General features: G+C 37.1%; 1 protein-coding gene across 1 annotated transcript in view; it reads right to left on the bottom strand.

Moving 5' to 3' along the window:
• Positions 1 to 1,127: 1,127 nt before the first annotated feature.
• FBXL4 (F-box and leucine rich repeat protein 4) overlaps positions 1,128 to 16,873 on the bottom strand; it is an 804,154-nt gene continuing 788,408 nt past the window's right edge. Inside the window, exons 5-7 of the mRNA XM_044065796.1 lie at positions 13,731 to 13,802; positions 11,280 to 11,589; positions 1,128 to 4,964 (exon numbers count right to left, since the gene is read on the bottom strand). Coding sequence (XP_043921731.1) covers positions 4,801 to 4,964; positions 11,280 to 11,589; positions 13,731 to 13,802 — 546 coding nt within the window. The 3' untranslated portion in view covers positions 1,128 to 4,800. The remainder of the gene's footprint in view (positions 4,965 to 11,279; positions 11,590 to 13,730; positions 13,803 to 16,873) is intronic.

The following is a 16,873-nucleotide window of genomic DNA, read 5'->3' on the forward strand; positions in this document are numbered from 1 at the left end:
CTATAGCCTAAGAGCAGATGGAGAATGCAAAGTACAGCCTCAGTTAGCAGTCTGGGTTAGTCGAGCTATCACAACGAAAGTTCATAAAACTACAACATGCTTTTATAGAAACATCTAAGCAGTGGTAGGAAAAAAAAGTGGGAACATGTGCAAATGTGTAAATATGACTAAGATGATAGAATTATATTTAGCTACACAGCCTCTGATCATCTGGGAGCTGTTTTGTGTGATTACACATGATAAACTGCTATCAGAAGGACATCTGGACAGTTCTACTCCAGACTCTACATGTCACAGTAAGCACAAATAATTCAGTTTAAACACTAAAGTGGCAATATTCTTACATTCCCCACTTAATGTATTGTGAGTGCATACAACACAACATATTCTAGTGATCATTTAAGAGCACCAGCAGAAAAGCTTCTGGTTTCTTGTTTTTACCACAATGTTCCACTTATGAGCTCTTAGCAGTCTCACAACAGTGATCTGTGATGTAAAAAACAGCAGGCAAACAAATGCAGATGATTAAGACAGATGCATTCTGTTAGGTGGCCAAACATTCCTCATATATATATATATATATATATATATATATATATATATATATATATATATATATATATATATATATATATATATTCTTTAGCATTAATTTTATTTATATAAGAATCATTCCAAGTATTTTAAATACTAAGCATATTTTTGATTGATCAGCAACCATGGACTCAATCTAAGATGGTCAGAATTTGCAATGATGCTTCTTCTGTTAAGGTATATACTTTCAGAATTTAAGGTATCCCTGTGTTATAAAGCTGCAATGTAAAGGGGACAGTATGCATTTGTGGCAGCATACAGTAAAACACGACATGCTGGTGATCATTTCAAGCAAAACCTGTGACATTTAGTTTTGAGAATGCTAAGACAAACATCAGCAAAGTGATGCAGCATCAGAGTGTAAAAAAGAAAACACAGTGCCACTAATAAATAACGCTGTGCTGTGTGCTCAGAACTTCATTTTTCTCAGATGTGACTATAAGGAAAATAAATGATAAATTCATGGTAAAGAGTACACAAAATATAGCGTTAAAAATGTGATTTAAAAAAAACTTCTGTAGCAATATTTTTAATAAATTCCACATGTAAGTTTACTTCAGTTTAAGACCAAATATTTCTATTTGAAATTTGTAGTACAGTATAGTAAAGCAATGCAAGGTGACTGCAATAAAAGTACAATGCAACTAGTAAATATCAATTATAGAAAAAAAAGATTAAACTGATATAATTTTTACTAATTAATTACTGTTAATTTTTAGATCATCACTTTTTTTACTGAGACTGTAAACATGACAAGTAAACAACTGTCTCCTTCTGCAGTGAGGCAGCTGTCCTAAAATATGCTCTAGTGACCTGGATATCATCTAACGTGGTATTACAAAGCTTCATTTGTTAATGCATTTTGTTCATCCTAAAATATTCAGTATAATTACCATACCTGACAGCCACACATTATATGTATTATTTAATCATATATCTTCAATGATAACTAAACCGCTGCCATGCTTAAAGTTAAAAGTAATCCTGTAACTAGACATTCATCACTGCTTATGTTATTATATCAGAGTTCATTTCATAGACTGATAGAACCATTCTGCAGGTGTTTTAATTCATCTTTTTAAGTGCTACAGACAAACTGAGCAAGTTGAGAATTAAATATAACATAGTTCTTTCAGAACTGCGACCACGTATCAGACATACACCTCAAAAGGTTTTCAGACATTATAAGAAGGATACAAAGAAAGTCAGAAGTGAGAATTTTTCTAACATAAATTCATGATGGTAAAAGTGTGAACAAAAGAAAAATAAAATGCTGGTCCACTGTTTAATATGCTAGAAGAAGTAAAAAATGGTTTCACTTCAGATAGCAATGTAAAATAAGTGCGAAAATATAAATAAGAAAATGAGTGACAGAAAGAAAAAAAAAACAGGTATGGGGGACTGGGGGATTAGATGCTCTGGATAAAACACTAACTAGTTAATGCTAACCATAGTATACTAGTGTCATAAGTGAGGAATCTGAGATCACCAAAGCAGGCAGAACTGGAGACTATGAAGAGGAAATATCCTAATCACAAATACAGCTGAATATAAATAGGAGGTAGATTATAATATGCAATATATTTCAGATCTTAAGACAATGCAACCATTATGCATGAAATTAAATTATACATAATTTATAGGGATTTAGAAATATATATAATGTGTAATTTCTCTAAGCAATGAAATATTTTTAAAATAAATATTTTGAATAAGTAGGTGAGTCATAACTATTTTTTTTTTTTGCAACTCAAACATGCACAGGCAGTAACTGAAGTACCTTCTGGTTTAATAATTGCAATAAATAAATTGCAGAATCAAGTGCAATTCTCACTAATACTAAAAGAATGAAGCAGTGTGTATAAAACATAGTGCAATTGTTACCAGGGTCAAATGATACAGTCAGCTTAGCTGTTTATATATCATTCAGCCATATTAGGCTTTAGATATCACATCAAAACTAGAAAAATAAAATTTAGATGAAGTCTTGAAAGCAAGTCCCAGTATCTATTTTCGTATCAGCAAATGAAATGCATGTATGCATTAGAAAATGTTATACTACAGGACTGAACTAATAAATGTTGAAGGTTTTAAGAGAAATAAAATGTATTGGGCATTCTGTGCAGACTGTGACAGAAACCACTAAGTCATTTAAAGCTCATCTCTGTCGTAGTTTCTGAACACAACTAATTCTGTGCTGCAGAAACTTTACTTGTATACAAAAGTAAAAGAGTCAATTTCTTGAAAATTAAACTTTCAACCCTACCACTTATAAATTAATTAAGCCCTACCACTTATAAATTAATTAAGCTACCATATACAACAGCAAATGAAGAGTAAGAACCCTTAATGTAAAGAAAAATTTCAATACACCGAATTTTAAAAGAAATGCAAAATGCTGAGTGTCCACACTATACAATATGCAATATATTTCATGATAATTTAAAACTGAGAAAGACAATTTTTTTAAGATAAAGAGTTCCAGACATTAACTTAATGTTATATAAACTTAAAATCATCATTACTATTACTGGTACAATAAGGGGCCTATCATGTTGCATGCATTCATGAACATTTGCCATACTGTGACATAAAAAAGAAAAAAGCACATGCTGCTGTCTAAATACTCAGTAAGTCAAGCATTTTATGGAATAATTCAGGATTAAAATACAGTATTCGGTTCACCAAACATACAGAGCTTGTAATAGCTGGAAAAAGCCTGTGAGAAGTTGTGACATTGAAGAAACAAAGTTTCAGTGCAAGTAATGCATTTACAGGATGTGATTTCCACAGCCAAGGATGCATGTTAAAGTGCACCAGTTCAGTGAAGCACTTTGCTAGTACAGAGCTTACACAGCTACTTAGTCAATCAAGTACAGTTTCACACTTGTAAAGAAAACAGTGAGGCACTGGCTGAGTATAATAAAGCACAGTACCTGTGTAGGGAACTGGCACTACAGAGATTTTTGACTCCGAAGGAATACTACCCACTGTGTCCACAAGTAAACCTTACTTCTTTCTTTAACTGCATTTGACAAATTAATAGGCAGGGATCAATTAACCAGATTACTGCTAGTTAAAATTGTTTTAACATTTGCCAAAGTTGTTAATGTTCCCTAAGTACCAAAGTACCACATTTTACTCACAGCCACAGAAGTACCAGGATGCAGAAAATGTAGCACTTTTAGAAGAGTCTGAGCCTCTTTCACTTTTGAATACCTTATGATGTGCCAACCTAAAATGCCTCATGTACAGGTTAGGGAACATGGTAGTATATATGAATTTTAGTCACCATGCCAACAATCTGCTACAGAAGAGATATAACAATCACTAATGATTAGCATAATTTTGACAAAGGACTGTTGTGTCTTCAGAGTTGTGCCATTCTAGCTTACATATCACTGTAGAAATGTAACACTAATGTACACTGCTAGGAACAGTGACATTCATGAAAATGGAGTTCATTTTTAGGACTATGACATGGAAGAACTTTAGATGAAAAAGATAATCATTTCATGATCTTACAAATATCGTTGGTTTTAAATAAATGAAACGATACAAAAAAATACAAACTGTTTTACCGCTCAGTATTACAGTTTACAAAGATTCCCTGAGATGGCAGCAGCTGTTTAAGGCACAAGACCAACATACACAACCAACCTTTTTAAGCTGTCAGACTTTTTATCAATGCAGTCATCAGTTTAGCACCATCTATTTAGTGGGCAAATAAGGGAAAACTGCTGTATGCCATTAAGAAAAAAAAATGCAAGATGTATATTCCCTCACTCCTGAAATTCGAATAGCCTGGTGATAGAAAATTGCTGGTGCAAATTTCAGTTTCATATATGTGTAGTTAATGTGAGGCTGAAATGGATACAAGAATCATGAAGAAGCCGTTAATGGATGCTAGACTGCAAAATGCTCTCAGGTTACAGCCATACCACAAGTTTTGTCTGCACGGATTTCAGATGCAAATTATAAATTCAGTCACTTAATGAAATTAACAAAACTAGCTCAAGGTAAGCACATACCAACTTCATAAACTGCTAAGTTTTTAAGTATTGCTATGGTCACAGTATCTGGCTGCAACAGTACTTCTGAAAAAGAGTTATAGCATAAGGTGCATGACTCTTCCTTGTACAGAGAGACAAAGCCCATCTAAAAGTCACACAAACAGCAGCCAGCAGTTGGAGAAGGAAGGCACAGTCAATGTGTGAAACTTTTTTTGATTGCGACATGTGGAAATTCTGCATTAAACTCCTGTACAACTTTGGTATCAATTTGTGAGCAGAAGGAGATGTCAAGCAGTGACAGCTCCACACAGGACTGCAGCAGTTTTCGTAAGGATGCTGGACTGACCAACCTTGTTCCTGTTGAAGGAAAATTTAAAAAAATCACAAAATCTGCATCAATTATGATATACTTTACAAAGAAAAAAAATAAATACAAGTGTACATCTTGTAAGAAAAAAATCTCAGTTTAACAGTGCAAACAAAGCCTTTCTATTACACCAGCAAATATGATATGGTGGCAGAAAGAAACATTATGTCACCTGTTTAATGTGTACACACACATGTATATATATATATATATATATATATATATATATATATATATATATATATATATATATCTATATGGATTCACTTTAGATGCTCGAAATTCTGAAATATCGAATTTCAGAATCTCAAGCCCATAAAGTGGAAATCCTAAAAGATAGAAAACTCAGAAGCGGGAAATTCAAAATTGCGACTTCTATGCTATACACATACACACACCTTCCTCCCCACACACAAACACACAACCCTATCCTACATACAAGCAGGGGGGCCCCCACACACCCCCTACTTAAATATACTAACTCCAAGGTCGCACTATATACACAAACACACGAAACACCACCACACAAGCTACATTCCCCTCGCACACACACATCACAGTAACAAAACACACTAACACACACTACAGCCCCTACCCAAAACCCTTAAAACATAAACACTTACCTGAATCCATGAACACAGCGCAGCACCAGAACCGCTAATTCAACATCTCCGAAATGCGAGATGTTGAATTTCGCACTTCTGGGTTTTCGATCTTTTAGGATTTCCACTTTATGGGCTCGAGATTCTGAAATTCGATATTTCAGAATTTCGAGCATGTAAAGTGAATATATATATATATATATATATATATATATATATATATATATATATATATATATAGGTCTGCTAAAAAAGATCTAAACCTAAAATAGTCAACAAAATAACACTGACAGCAGCATTTCCTTCCACCCACACAAAATCTCTTAACCACACAGGATGGGGGGGGGGGGGCTCCCCACTGCTTGCTTATTAAATATACCAACTCTAAGATCACACAATACTGGAGAAGAAGCATATACCCCAGCCACAGCATTCTACTGATCTCGCACAAACATCAAACCCCAAAACACTCCAAATGAAAATCTCGTTATTTTTTTATTTGCATGTTCTAAGATTTTTGTCTGAGAGGAGGCAAATAATGTTATTGATATTATCTTGTATGTTATTTTAGTTTATCTTCTTTAGGCTTAGATCTTTTTCAGGGATCCCAATTATATTAGGGTTGGGGAATAGACCCATTCTCCAGGATTGTGTGATCTTGCAGTTAGCATATTTAATTAGCAGGGTGTAGAGGGATGCAGAGGAAGCTTGTCCCCAGCAAGCATTGTGTTTAATTTGCATGCTCCTATGTTATTTCTAGAAGCACACAGACTGTTACATCAATTTTTAAATCATTTTTGACAAAGTTTTCTAACACTGATCTGCTGAAGTAATTTCAGTAGATCCATATAGATAGATAGAGATGCAACACTTCCTCATTTGCTTACCAAGCAGCAGGAGCTCCTGATTTAACAATATCAACCTGATTCCTTAATAACTTCTGGTCACCTAAGCTACCTAAATAGATAAAGCAGGAAAGCAGGTGAGCAAAAAATGTGGAGTATTGTAGCTCCTTAAGCTGCATGGTTTGAAGTGTCTCTGCTCAAATCTCTAGTAACCTCAACCCTATCACATGCATTCATACATATCTAGTTCCTTGGCCAATGAAACAGACTGATAAATAATATGGCATAGTGTACTCTGCTCTTCACAGATGTTTACACACCACTGGACAAATGAAACAACATGCTAAGTTACAGTTCTTTCAGTGTTACAGATTATGTGAAATGGTGGCATATAATGAAATAAGTATACAGCATACTGTTTAATGTCGTATGAAACACACATCTGCTCAGAATGAGATAAAAAATTATACGTTCACAAGCCATGACATTATAGGTTTGTTAGTAGGGAAGTAACTAAAGATTTGTGTGTGTGTGTGTGTGTGTGTGTGTGTGTGTGTGTGTGTGTGTGTGTGTGTGTGTGTTAGTTACGATAATACATTTCTTATTGATGGCCTTTGTTCATAAGGAAGATGATGGCCAGACCAGAGGTAAATTTAGAATTTCCCATCCAATTATCAAGGTTTCCCAAGGATGAACTCTGTTTTACGTGGATGGGGAATCTATTGATAAAATGTCTTTTCCAAGCCAACAGGCCACAAACAAAGAACAAAATAAGAAAAATAATAATGTCCAGGGAGATGCAACTGCAACTCTCAGAAATCGGTGTACCTTGCCACGTGTACGTCATGCCCAGCGTTTTACGGTTAAGGGATAGAATAGGTGAACACATCAGGTCCATCAAGAATAAGGACCTGCATAATGCTTTGTACATTCACAGTACCAAGTGCCCTAATTTTAGGAGAGTCATCTTTTTTGTTACTGATAGGGTACAAAAGAATGAGAGAGTAGGTGACTTCAACCTGGAAGTAGAGGCAAGGGAAACAACATGGCAATTAAGGGTAAATCCTACTGCAATGTAAGGTTTGAATGACAGCATTAATATGGTACCTACTCTGAAACAAAGGTCTAATCATATTTAAAATGTGAAGAACAAAAGTTTGTGTTTTATAACACAACAAAATGTACAGAAATGTTTAAAGTTATGGAAAAGTTTTTATTCAGTAAGTTTGGAAAGTATGCAAGGTTTTTCAGTTGGAAAACTGTGGTGTACACAATACATACTATATAAGTCATGTCTTTTTAAATGTTGATTTCATTTGTATTAGGGGAGAATTTTGACTGGTTACATGTGACCTTTACACTTATTTCAAACAAGGGGAACTGTTTGTTCACAATGACTGTGAAGAAGGCTATGTGATGAAAGGTGAAAGCGCTTAGTCTTGCGGAAGTATTAAACAGTGTTTTGTTTACATTTGTGGAGGGGAATCTACTGATGCCTGTGCAGCTATAAGCATGGGATAAACTTACATGGAAAAATTTCAGTATAAATGGGGAATACATTTTTCACTGTATCCTGCAAAACAGTGGGAGGGCAAAAGCACACATCGTTATCTGCTCAGCAACACACAGTAAAGTATGGGCTTGGAATGGAAACATGGAAATTCACCCCTTACAATTCACTGGGAGTGAAGGTGCAAAATCCATATACAGGTCATCTTAAAAGTTCCACATTATCTGACAAAATGAACTGACAAGTCTTGACATCATAAAATGTGCAGGGCAGACTGCAAATATAAGTAGAACATGAAGGAATATAAATGCAAATACTTCACAATATCTTAAAAAAACTATTGTAAGCATTTTCTCTCTCTCCCCCTCTCTTCAGATGTGAAAAAATGGTGCATATAAACTGAGATTAAAATGAAAAGGCACAACAATAGCAAGAAAATAGGAAGGTTCCAACAGAGGTCCCACTAGAGGAAAATGGCTCAGCTTCTAAAAAAACGTAAACTTGAGGGTACTAAAGGAATGATGGCGCCTAATAAAAACAGTCAAACCACAAAATTCATAAATGTCTGCATTGTTTGTACTTTGCAAAGAAACAGATATGTGTCAGAGTACAAAAAGTCAGTATAAGGAAAGTGTGTGGATGTGAATTTTATTACAGTCTTAGTTCAAAGGATGAAAAATCAAATGTAACACATTACACAGAGTGTCTGAATAAAACCCACTTAGTCAAAGGATACTATAGAAAGTGTATGAAGTGAGGGGAGGTGGTTCAGACATTTTTTTCCTCAATCAGAAAACCACTGTATACACACATACATTGATATGTATCCCATTCCAGGAACAACACAGAAATGTAAACACAGACAATATACATACATCCACAAACATACATTTTGTAAGTTACTTGTCCTGGTGAGAGTCATGGTGAAAACAAAATTAGTGGAGTATTACCAGATATTCTTATTCCTAGCAACAGCCTCCACTCATCTTGTGGGATCCCAAGGCATTTCCAGGCAAACAGAAGAAGGATATAATCTCTCTAGTGTGTCTTGGGTCTATGCTGGGCTTCTCCTCAAAATTTTGTGTCTGTTACAGTAGGAGGGCACAAGGTGACTTCTTACAAGTATCTGTGGGACATGTACAGGAGAAGTTTTGTGACTGTGTTGGGACAGCTGGGTAGCAATAGTGTACTGCAGCTAAACAAATGAGGAGGCACTACATCTGCAACTAGGATTTCAGGGTGGTAGACTGTCAAATGGACGTGTTACAGTACTGGGGGTTAATGCAGCTTGCTTTACCCAATAGGGCTACAGGTAGCAGGCTAATGAAACCTTCAAGTCCCTAGTGAAATTCCAAGGAACATTTATGTGATCCTCAGAACAGCAGAACTGAAAGAACTGGGTTGGGAGGGTGGCCTAATGGTTAAGGTGTTTGCCTAACAAACACAAGGTGCAGGGTTTGAGTCTCACAAGGGATAATTGGCTAGGCTTAAAATGGCTCGCAAGAGCAGTTAGCTTAGTACTAACCTATGAAACTATGAAACTATGACGGAAGAAACTGTACTAAGTCCAAGTGGGAATATCTTGAAGAATTACTCCTATTCAGAGATACAGTAATCTAAAAGTTGGTGTGTATGTGTGTGTATATATATATATATATATATATATATATATATATATATATATATATATGTTTGTTCTTCTTTCGGCTTTTCCCGGTTAGGGGTCGCCACAGCAGAACTCCGGTCCGCTAATGATTGGCAGTAGATTTTTTACAGGTGCCGAGGTGCCAGCTCCACATCCAACCTTCAGCGAAGGCACGCCCATTCTACGCATGTCTTTCGAACGTCACTCGACCGCGGGGAGGACATGCAGACTCCACACAGAAGGTGCTCCAGGGGAGAATCGAACGGGAGAACCTCTTGCTGTGAGGCAACAACGCTACCGCTGCACCACCGCGGTTTTATATATATATATATATATATATATATATATATATATATATATATATACACACACACAGTGTGTGTGTGTGTGTGTGTGTGTGTGTGTGTGTGTAAGGGTTGGGGAACACTCTCACCCCTGCAAAAGCACTGTAAAGCTGTAAGTCAGTTTCAGAATTCACTGCTGAATCAAAATTTAGTTTTTGAAGTATTGGGGCTCCCAGGATTGGATCTCACCCTTTTGATAAGCATACATATTTTCTGGATAAGTCTGTACATCTGTTAGAGGTGCACATTTTAAGTAATTTATTTGTCACTGTCATTCATTCATTTAGTTACAAATTTAAACCAAACGTGTGTCTTCCAAAAAATACCGGTTTGTGACTATTTATAGACCAGCTTTCTACTTCCTATAAGCCACCCCCCCACACATTTCAGACTTTGTTAGGATTAACCAATCTGCATGAGAAAATATTCACATAATCAAACACTGGACAGTAGCAAACCGTACCAATGCATGTAAATGTAACTTATACTAGAACATCACATGCTGCAAACACATGAACTTCTGTAGCTGGCAGTAAGAGCAGTGGGACTTAGATCCACGTAAAAGGTACAAGTATTTACCAGGCTGTATGGCTTGTGGACAAGAAGTCACTATCTGAATAATCTGCTCATGAACTGGATGGTAGCCTCAATCATCCTACTAATGAAACAATGGTGAGATTGTTATTCATAATGAAGTAACTACTGCTCTGGCTATAGAAGTTTCCTTGCTTGTAGATCTGAACTTCTATATTTTTTACAGTCATACTGTTTCTGCAATGTGTATTATCTGCACTTTACAGAAGACCTTTTTTCCATTTGTGAATGTAGCCAGGAAAGAATTTAGAGTGTTGCATGGTATTTTTCTAGCACTGCAAGACTGCTGGCTTCCTCTGTGAATTTAGCTCAAGGACCCTTTCTCAAACGAACATCATCTTTGTTTGCACAGTTTTCTGCAGTTAAAGAAGCTGTGGAATATTCCTTATCTGTAATTGTGATAGGTGTGGACTTTTTTCCCCATAAACATAGTGCAACATGTATTTTGAAGTACTGTACGCCATTTTCTTGCAACATAGGAAAATATGGCTTTTTTGAAACCTGTTCTGAGCTATTTATAGGGATATCTGATAAAAGGGACAATGAAAGGTCTGTATAAAGGAGTAACTGTGTTAAGCAAAAAACATGAAGGCAGACACTCTCTGCACGGGAAGTTGCATTCAAATCAGTTACTATGTAACAACGTCCAAAGTTACTAATAAACATTTAAAATATATTTCCAGTGGACAAACTGCATCATGGACTGCATATGTCTTTCATAATTTTAATTAAAAATAAGAAAAAAAAGAACTTGTATTTTCTTACCCAGTATATCCAAATGCTGTAGGTTAGGACAGTTTGCAGCCAGCTCTTCAATGTCAGTATCACAAACAGATCTGTTTGCAGTGAGGTAGATCTTGCGTAGCCAAGGAAGCTTGCGAGCCAAGTTCACAAAACAGCCAGTGCTGCTCTGCAGTGCCGAACACCAACCGAGGTCCAACTCCTCAAGAAGTGTGCAGCCAGACACCAGACTGGCAATACCATTGTCAGAAATGTTGCATCGCCACAGATCCAAAGAGCGTAGATCTCTGCACTTGGCACCAATCATGCTGGCTACCATGTCATAGTCCTCGATCTAAAAACAGAAAAAAAATGTTCAGACAATTTTCATTTACTTGCTTCTCAAGTTGATGCCCCTCATACTAATGAAACTGCATGCATGCATGTATAGGGGAAGGATGGAAGCCTGAAGGGAAATAGTTGCATTATGAAATTCTTTCACTACAACTATATCCTGCTTTATGGACAGTAAATCAGATCAATTAGAGTACAGACTTGTTAAAATTCCTTAACCCAAACTTTACAACAATGAAATACTGTACACCTTAACATACTATTAATTTACTAGTCTAAAAAAGTCTGGTGCAGTAGGACTGTAGCCACAAACAAGTACACTTAAAACGTCTGGTAATAAAAGGAATGCTGAAAACGTAATACTGATAATGATATTCTCCATCCCCTTGTGATATTAGCAGCACAGACTACAGACTCCAGCAGGAAATTATGACCTGTTTTACTTTGCCTTTGCTCCAGAAACATTTCTAAATGTAGTGCTATAACTTCCCCACATCACTTCTTAAGGCTTTATGTATACAACAACCAGCTGTAGTGTCTGAAAGGCGGACTGTGTTACTTGCAAGATAAAAAGTATAGAAACTGAAAGCTATAGCCTAAGAGTATTTATTGTATTTATTTACTTGTTTATTACTCAAAGTAGTAACTGTACATGTTTAAGGATTCTAGTTTGTCATGGTTCTGACCAAAGTACATCCCTGCACCTAGAAGGCTGAATCTTGGACCTTACTTAGGTTAACACAAGGATGCCCTAAGCAGATCAGATAAAAAGACAAGGTGTGTTGTCCCCTCCTCCCGCAAAATAAGACAGCATGGGGGCATATTACACAGAGTGACTGTTTGCTGGCAGAGGATGGAGATGCAGCTCTATACTATATGAAAAGTAACACATAGCAGGCTATGGAAAGCATCAGTCAAGGGTGCATGTTGCAGATTCTGTTTCCCAGTAATATTTCTGTCTTCTGGGCTCACAACAGGCAACGTCATGTCATGATGATCTGTAGAACCTGGTTGTGTATTGTGTGTCTGGGACTTGGGGCCTGTGGTCTGAAATATTAGTCTGACATGAAAACAGGGGAGTTATCACTGATAGACTGCATCATGAACAAAACTCAGACACAGAAAATGACGGTGACAATAGGTTGGTGGAAGTAACACACATGGCTTGAAGATACTAAGGGCTTAGTAAGAGATAACAACTAAAAAGATATTTAAATAACAGGAAGTGTAAGTGATCGGGGCACTATTTATTTGAAAAACATATAATGAGCAGTGAAATAATGAAAGGAAGACAAATATTAAATATGCAAAATGAACTGTGCTGCTCAATGTTAGTTCAGCAGTTGTGGATTGTGCTCTTTGTTTAACTCTTCAGCAGTAATATGCATTGCTTTATGCTGAAGAGGTACTGAACAACCTTTAGTGTTTTGTTGGTGGTATTAAACTAATCTTTTGTGATAATGTGACATCTCAGTGGCATTCTGGTGGCTTTAAGGACTCAAAAGCCACTTTTTTGAAACAGAAATTCTAACACTTCAAGAAAATGTTTACGAGGTCCCTCTGGAGCTGTGAATTTGTGTCCAAAAACAGTATATCACATATTATGAATGCCACACATACAGGAGCCTGCTAAACCTAAAATTCCCAAATTAGCATTGTAAGGAAAATGACAAGTTACATAATTTCTCAGCACCCCCCCCCCCCAAAAAAAAAAATCTGTCAACAAACCTGGTGAACAGCTAACTTGAACAAGTAAACTGCCAGATTAGATAACAGCTTTAAAACAATGAGGGCATACTTACTTACTTTCTTCCAAGAAGATATCTTTGGTTTATGTCAATAAAACAACTTTGCTTTAATATGTCATAGCAAAATGAAAAGGTCTTTCACAGACCGTTGTCCATTTTACAGTGTAATTACACCACTAAGAAACAAGGTTAAATGAATAACAGAAGTATGCCGTACGGCATCACATTCTCGAATGCAAATGATACACAGCAACTAATCATCATTATTACAGTTTTGACTGGGCGGGAGGAGGTAGGTTAATAACAACATGTCTTCACTTAATCCTAATGGAGAAGAGGCTGAAAACTGAGAAAGCTCACTAAGTCTGTATCCAATGATGACTGAAGTCCTTACCTTAAAACAACTGCCAAGGCTGAGATGCTGAAGCTGTGAGCAGAAGTTCAGAGTGCTGAGAAGTGCTGTTTGCTGCCATCAGGGACCGCATCAGAAGCAAATGTGAAAAGTAAAACAAAGAAGAGAGGTCAATTAGGCATTAAAGGCTGTCATTGCTTTCTCTGAAATACAGCTCTAAACTTAGGTTACAGATACCACAAACGCTGTTTAATGAGTCTCCTGATGCGAAGACCATTGATTGGTTCACAGTCAAAGAAATCATTACAAGCCTCAATGCAACTCCCTCAGGACATGATTTGCCAGGACCTTCAGTTACCTCTGTCCCTGGGCCTTGGAGTTCCTCTCCCTTAGGAGAGGTGTTTGAAAGTGTGCAAAGTTTAAGTCGTAGGTAGGAGCAATACTGCATCATAAAAGAACAGTGATATATTGGAGTAACCCTGGACGCAGTGACATTCACCAATCAATCAGAGCTGACACAGCTGTCAATAACAAAGTCACACACTGGCAAGATCGAGTGATGGTGACCTTAGCATCAGAGAACTCTTTCAAATGACAGAGAGGTTGGTGACAACTGCTAAGTATCTATAAAAGGGAATCTTTATTTTAAAACAATATGAACTGCACTGTTCAGACGGGTCCAAAAACACCTCAACAGAAAAGGAAAGCACTGTCCCCCTTGTCTGGGGACTGAACCGAACCCCCCCCCCCCCCGCAAGCATCAGGAATACAAATCAAGAGTCACAGATATAAACTGGAAACAAATACTTCAGCTCAGACCAAACTTCACATTTCTAAGCTGTAACAAACACATTTCATTAGTGTGTTCTTGGAGGCAGGATGCATTTATGTACAAAAGATGCTCTCAGTGAACAGATGCCTCATTTTTGCCATATGTTCATTTACAAGGAACTATTACCTTGTACACATTAATTCTACTTTTTCTTTGAAAAGCAGATTCTTTCCCGAGCAACTGCAGCCCTTTTTCAACAAAGAGACACACACACACACACACACACACACACACACACACACACACACACACACACACACACACACACACAGATACAGCAAACTACAAGAAATAGTATATCTGCTATTTTAGTGCAATTTATGTTGAGGCTCCTTAGGCACTGCTGAAGAACCTTTTTTTCCAACCGCGGTATTTTATCTCCATATTTTTTTTCTTCTGAAGGAGTGAATGCAGCTTTTCCTTTGCCTTTAGCAAAACTGCTTAGTAATGTCAACCGGGACCTCATCATCAGGAGAGACTATTTAGCACATGGCTACTTCCATTCTACTCTGGAGACTTTCCATGGGCTTACATACAATCCACACTCACAATGGCTTTCTTCACATGCTTACCATGCCTACACAATCCACACTCACAACAACTTTCTTCACAAGTTGCTAGTGCCTACACAATCCACTCACCCAACGACTTTCTTCATAAGCTGCTGGTGCCTACACAATCCACACTCACAACAACTTTCTTCACAAGTTGCTAGTGCCTACACAATCCATTCACCCAAAGACTTTCTTCATAAGCTGCTGGTGCCTACACAATCCACACTCACAACAACTTTCTTCACAAGTTGCTAGTGCCTACACAATCCATTCACCCAACGACTTTCTTCATAAGCTGCTGGTGCCTACACAATCCACACTCACAACAACTTTCTTCACAAGTTGCTAGTGCCTACACAATCCATTCACCCAATGACTTTCTTCATAAGCTGCTGGTGCCTACACAATCCACACTCACAATGGCTTTCTTCACAAGGTACTGGTGCCTTTTCCACCTAAAGCTTCCACTACAGAAGTACCTGTAAGAGAAATCGCTGTCATGGAGGTGCTCAGTTTAGCTGCCTACATAATTACCTATGAACATCTCTGCTCATTGCAGGGCCTGGATTGCTTGCATTAATGTACAAAAGCTTCTGACAGAAAGTTAAGGATAAATAAGTAAGTTCTAATACAAGAAAAAAAAAAACAGATCATTAGGAATTAAAATAAAAAAAGTTTACAATCTTGAGAGAGTTGACAGACAATATTAAAACAGAACAATCTGAAAAGGCAGAATTTACAGGACGGAGGAGAGGCCATCAGAAACATTTTGAGGTTACTCATTTAAGCAGAACTCACAAAATTATTTTTCACACTGAAAGTTGTGGACCATGAAGAGGTTACCTGAGTGGATGGTAGGTTGTGAATCCATAGGGATTTTCAATAGGGTTTACCAGAGAAACTTGCTTAGGAAAACTAACACTTTGGTGGCTGTTGGGTATAAAACATGGTACAAAACAATGATATGTTATTCTTTTTTAACTCAGTTTTTTAACCAGTTTTGTAACAAGCAGGTTACCAACTTCAGATGCTGGAAGAACATCTAGCTTGTGTAAATGGCTTTATATGCCTTGACATACAAAGAATCAGCTAACAGTAAAATAAACCAACAAAAGAAAGACCAAAAATAAATTGCAAGGGGTCTGCCTCACCCCCCCTACACACACACACACACACACACACACACACACACACACACACACACACACACACACACACACACACACACACACACACAGTTTCATTCTCCTCTTAAAAAACATATACATCAAACTAAAGAAAATGTTGGGGAAAAAACGTCTGGTGGGGAGGGGGTTGGGCTATAATTTCTGTTAAAACAAACAGCCAGATAACCTAGAGACTGTATATCTGTAATGATGTAATTGGTCTCCCAAAGCATATGCAGTAATGATTAAAGGTGAACATTTTAATATGAATATGATTGTGACACAGAACGTGTAGCTAAGTAATAAAGCAAACACCTTACATAAGGAAATGTTAAGGCATAACTACCACTTCCAGGCTGCAGACATGCGCTGGCTACCCACCACTATGGACAATGAGACAGAATGGACATTATTCCTGCAGTTACCTGTGTTTTTCAGCTACTTTCTCTCAGAAGGCCTGTATTTATAACAAGAACAAGATGATGTAGGGATGTGCAGAATTCCTTTCTAGTTCAGCCTTTTCAGTTGTACAAGATTGCATTAGTACATTTAGACTGAAAGCAGTGAACAAGCAGCTAGCTATGCTATGCATTACCTCCCAAAGACAACAGCAGTCCTAACAACCCTCAGATT

This window comes from Protopterus annectens, chromosome 1.part0 (genome assembly GCF_019279795.1).
Source record: "Protopterus annectens isolate FY-2018-M chromosome 1.part0, PAN1.0, whole genome shotgun sequence".
Classification (NCBI taxonomy): domain Eukaryota; kingdom Metazoa; phylum Chordata; order Ceratodontiformes; family Protopteridae; genus Protopterus; species Protopterus annectens.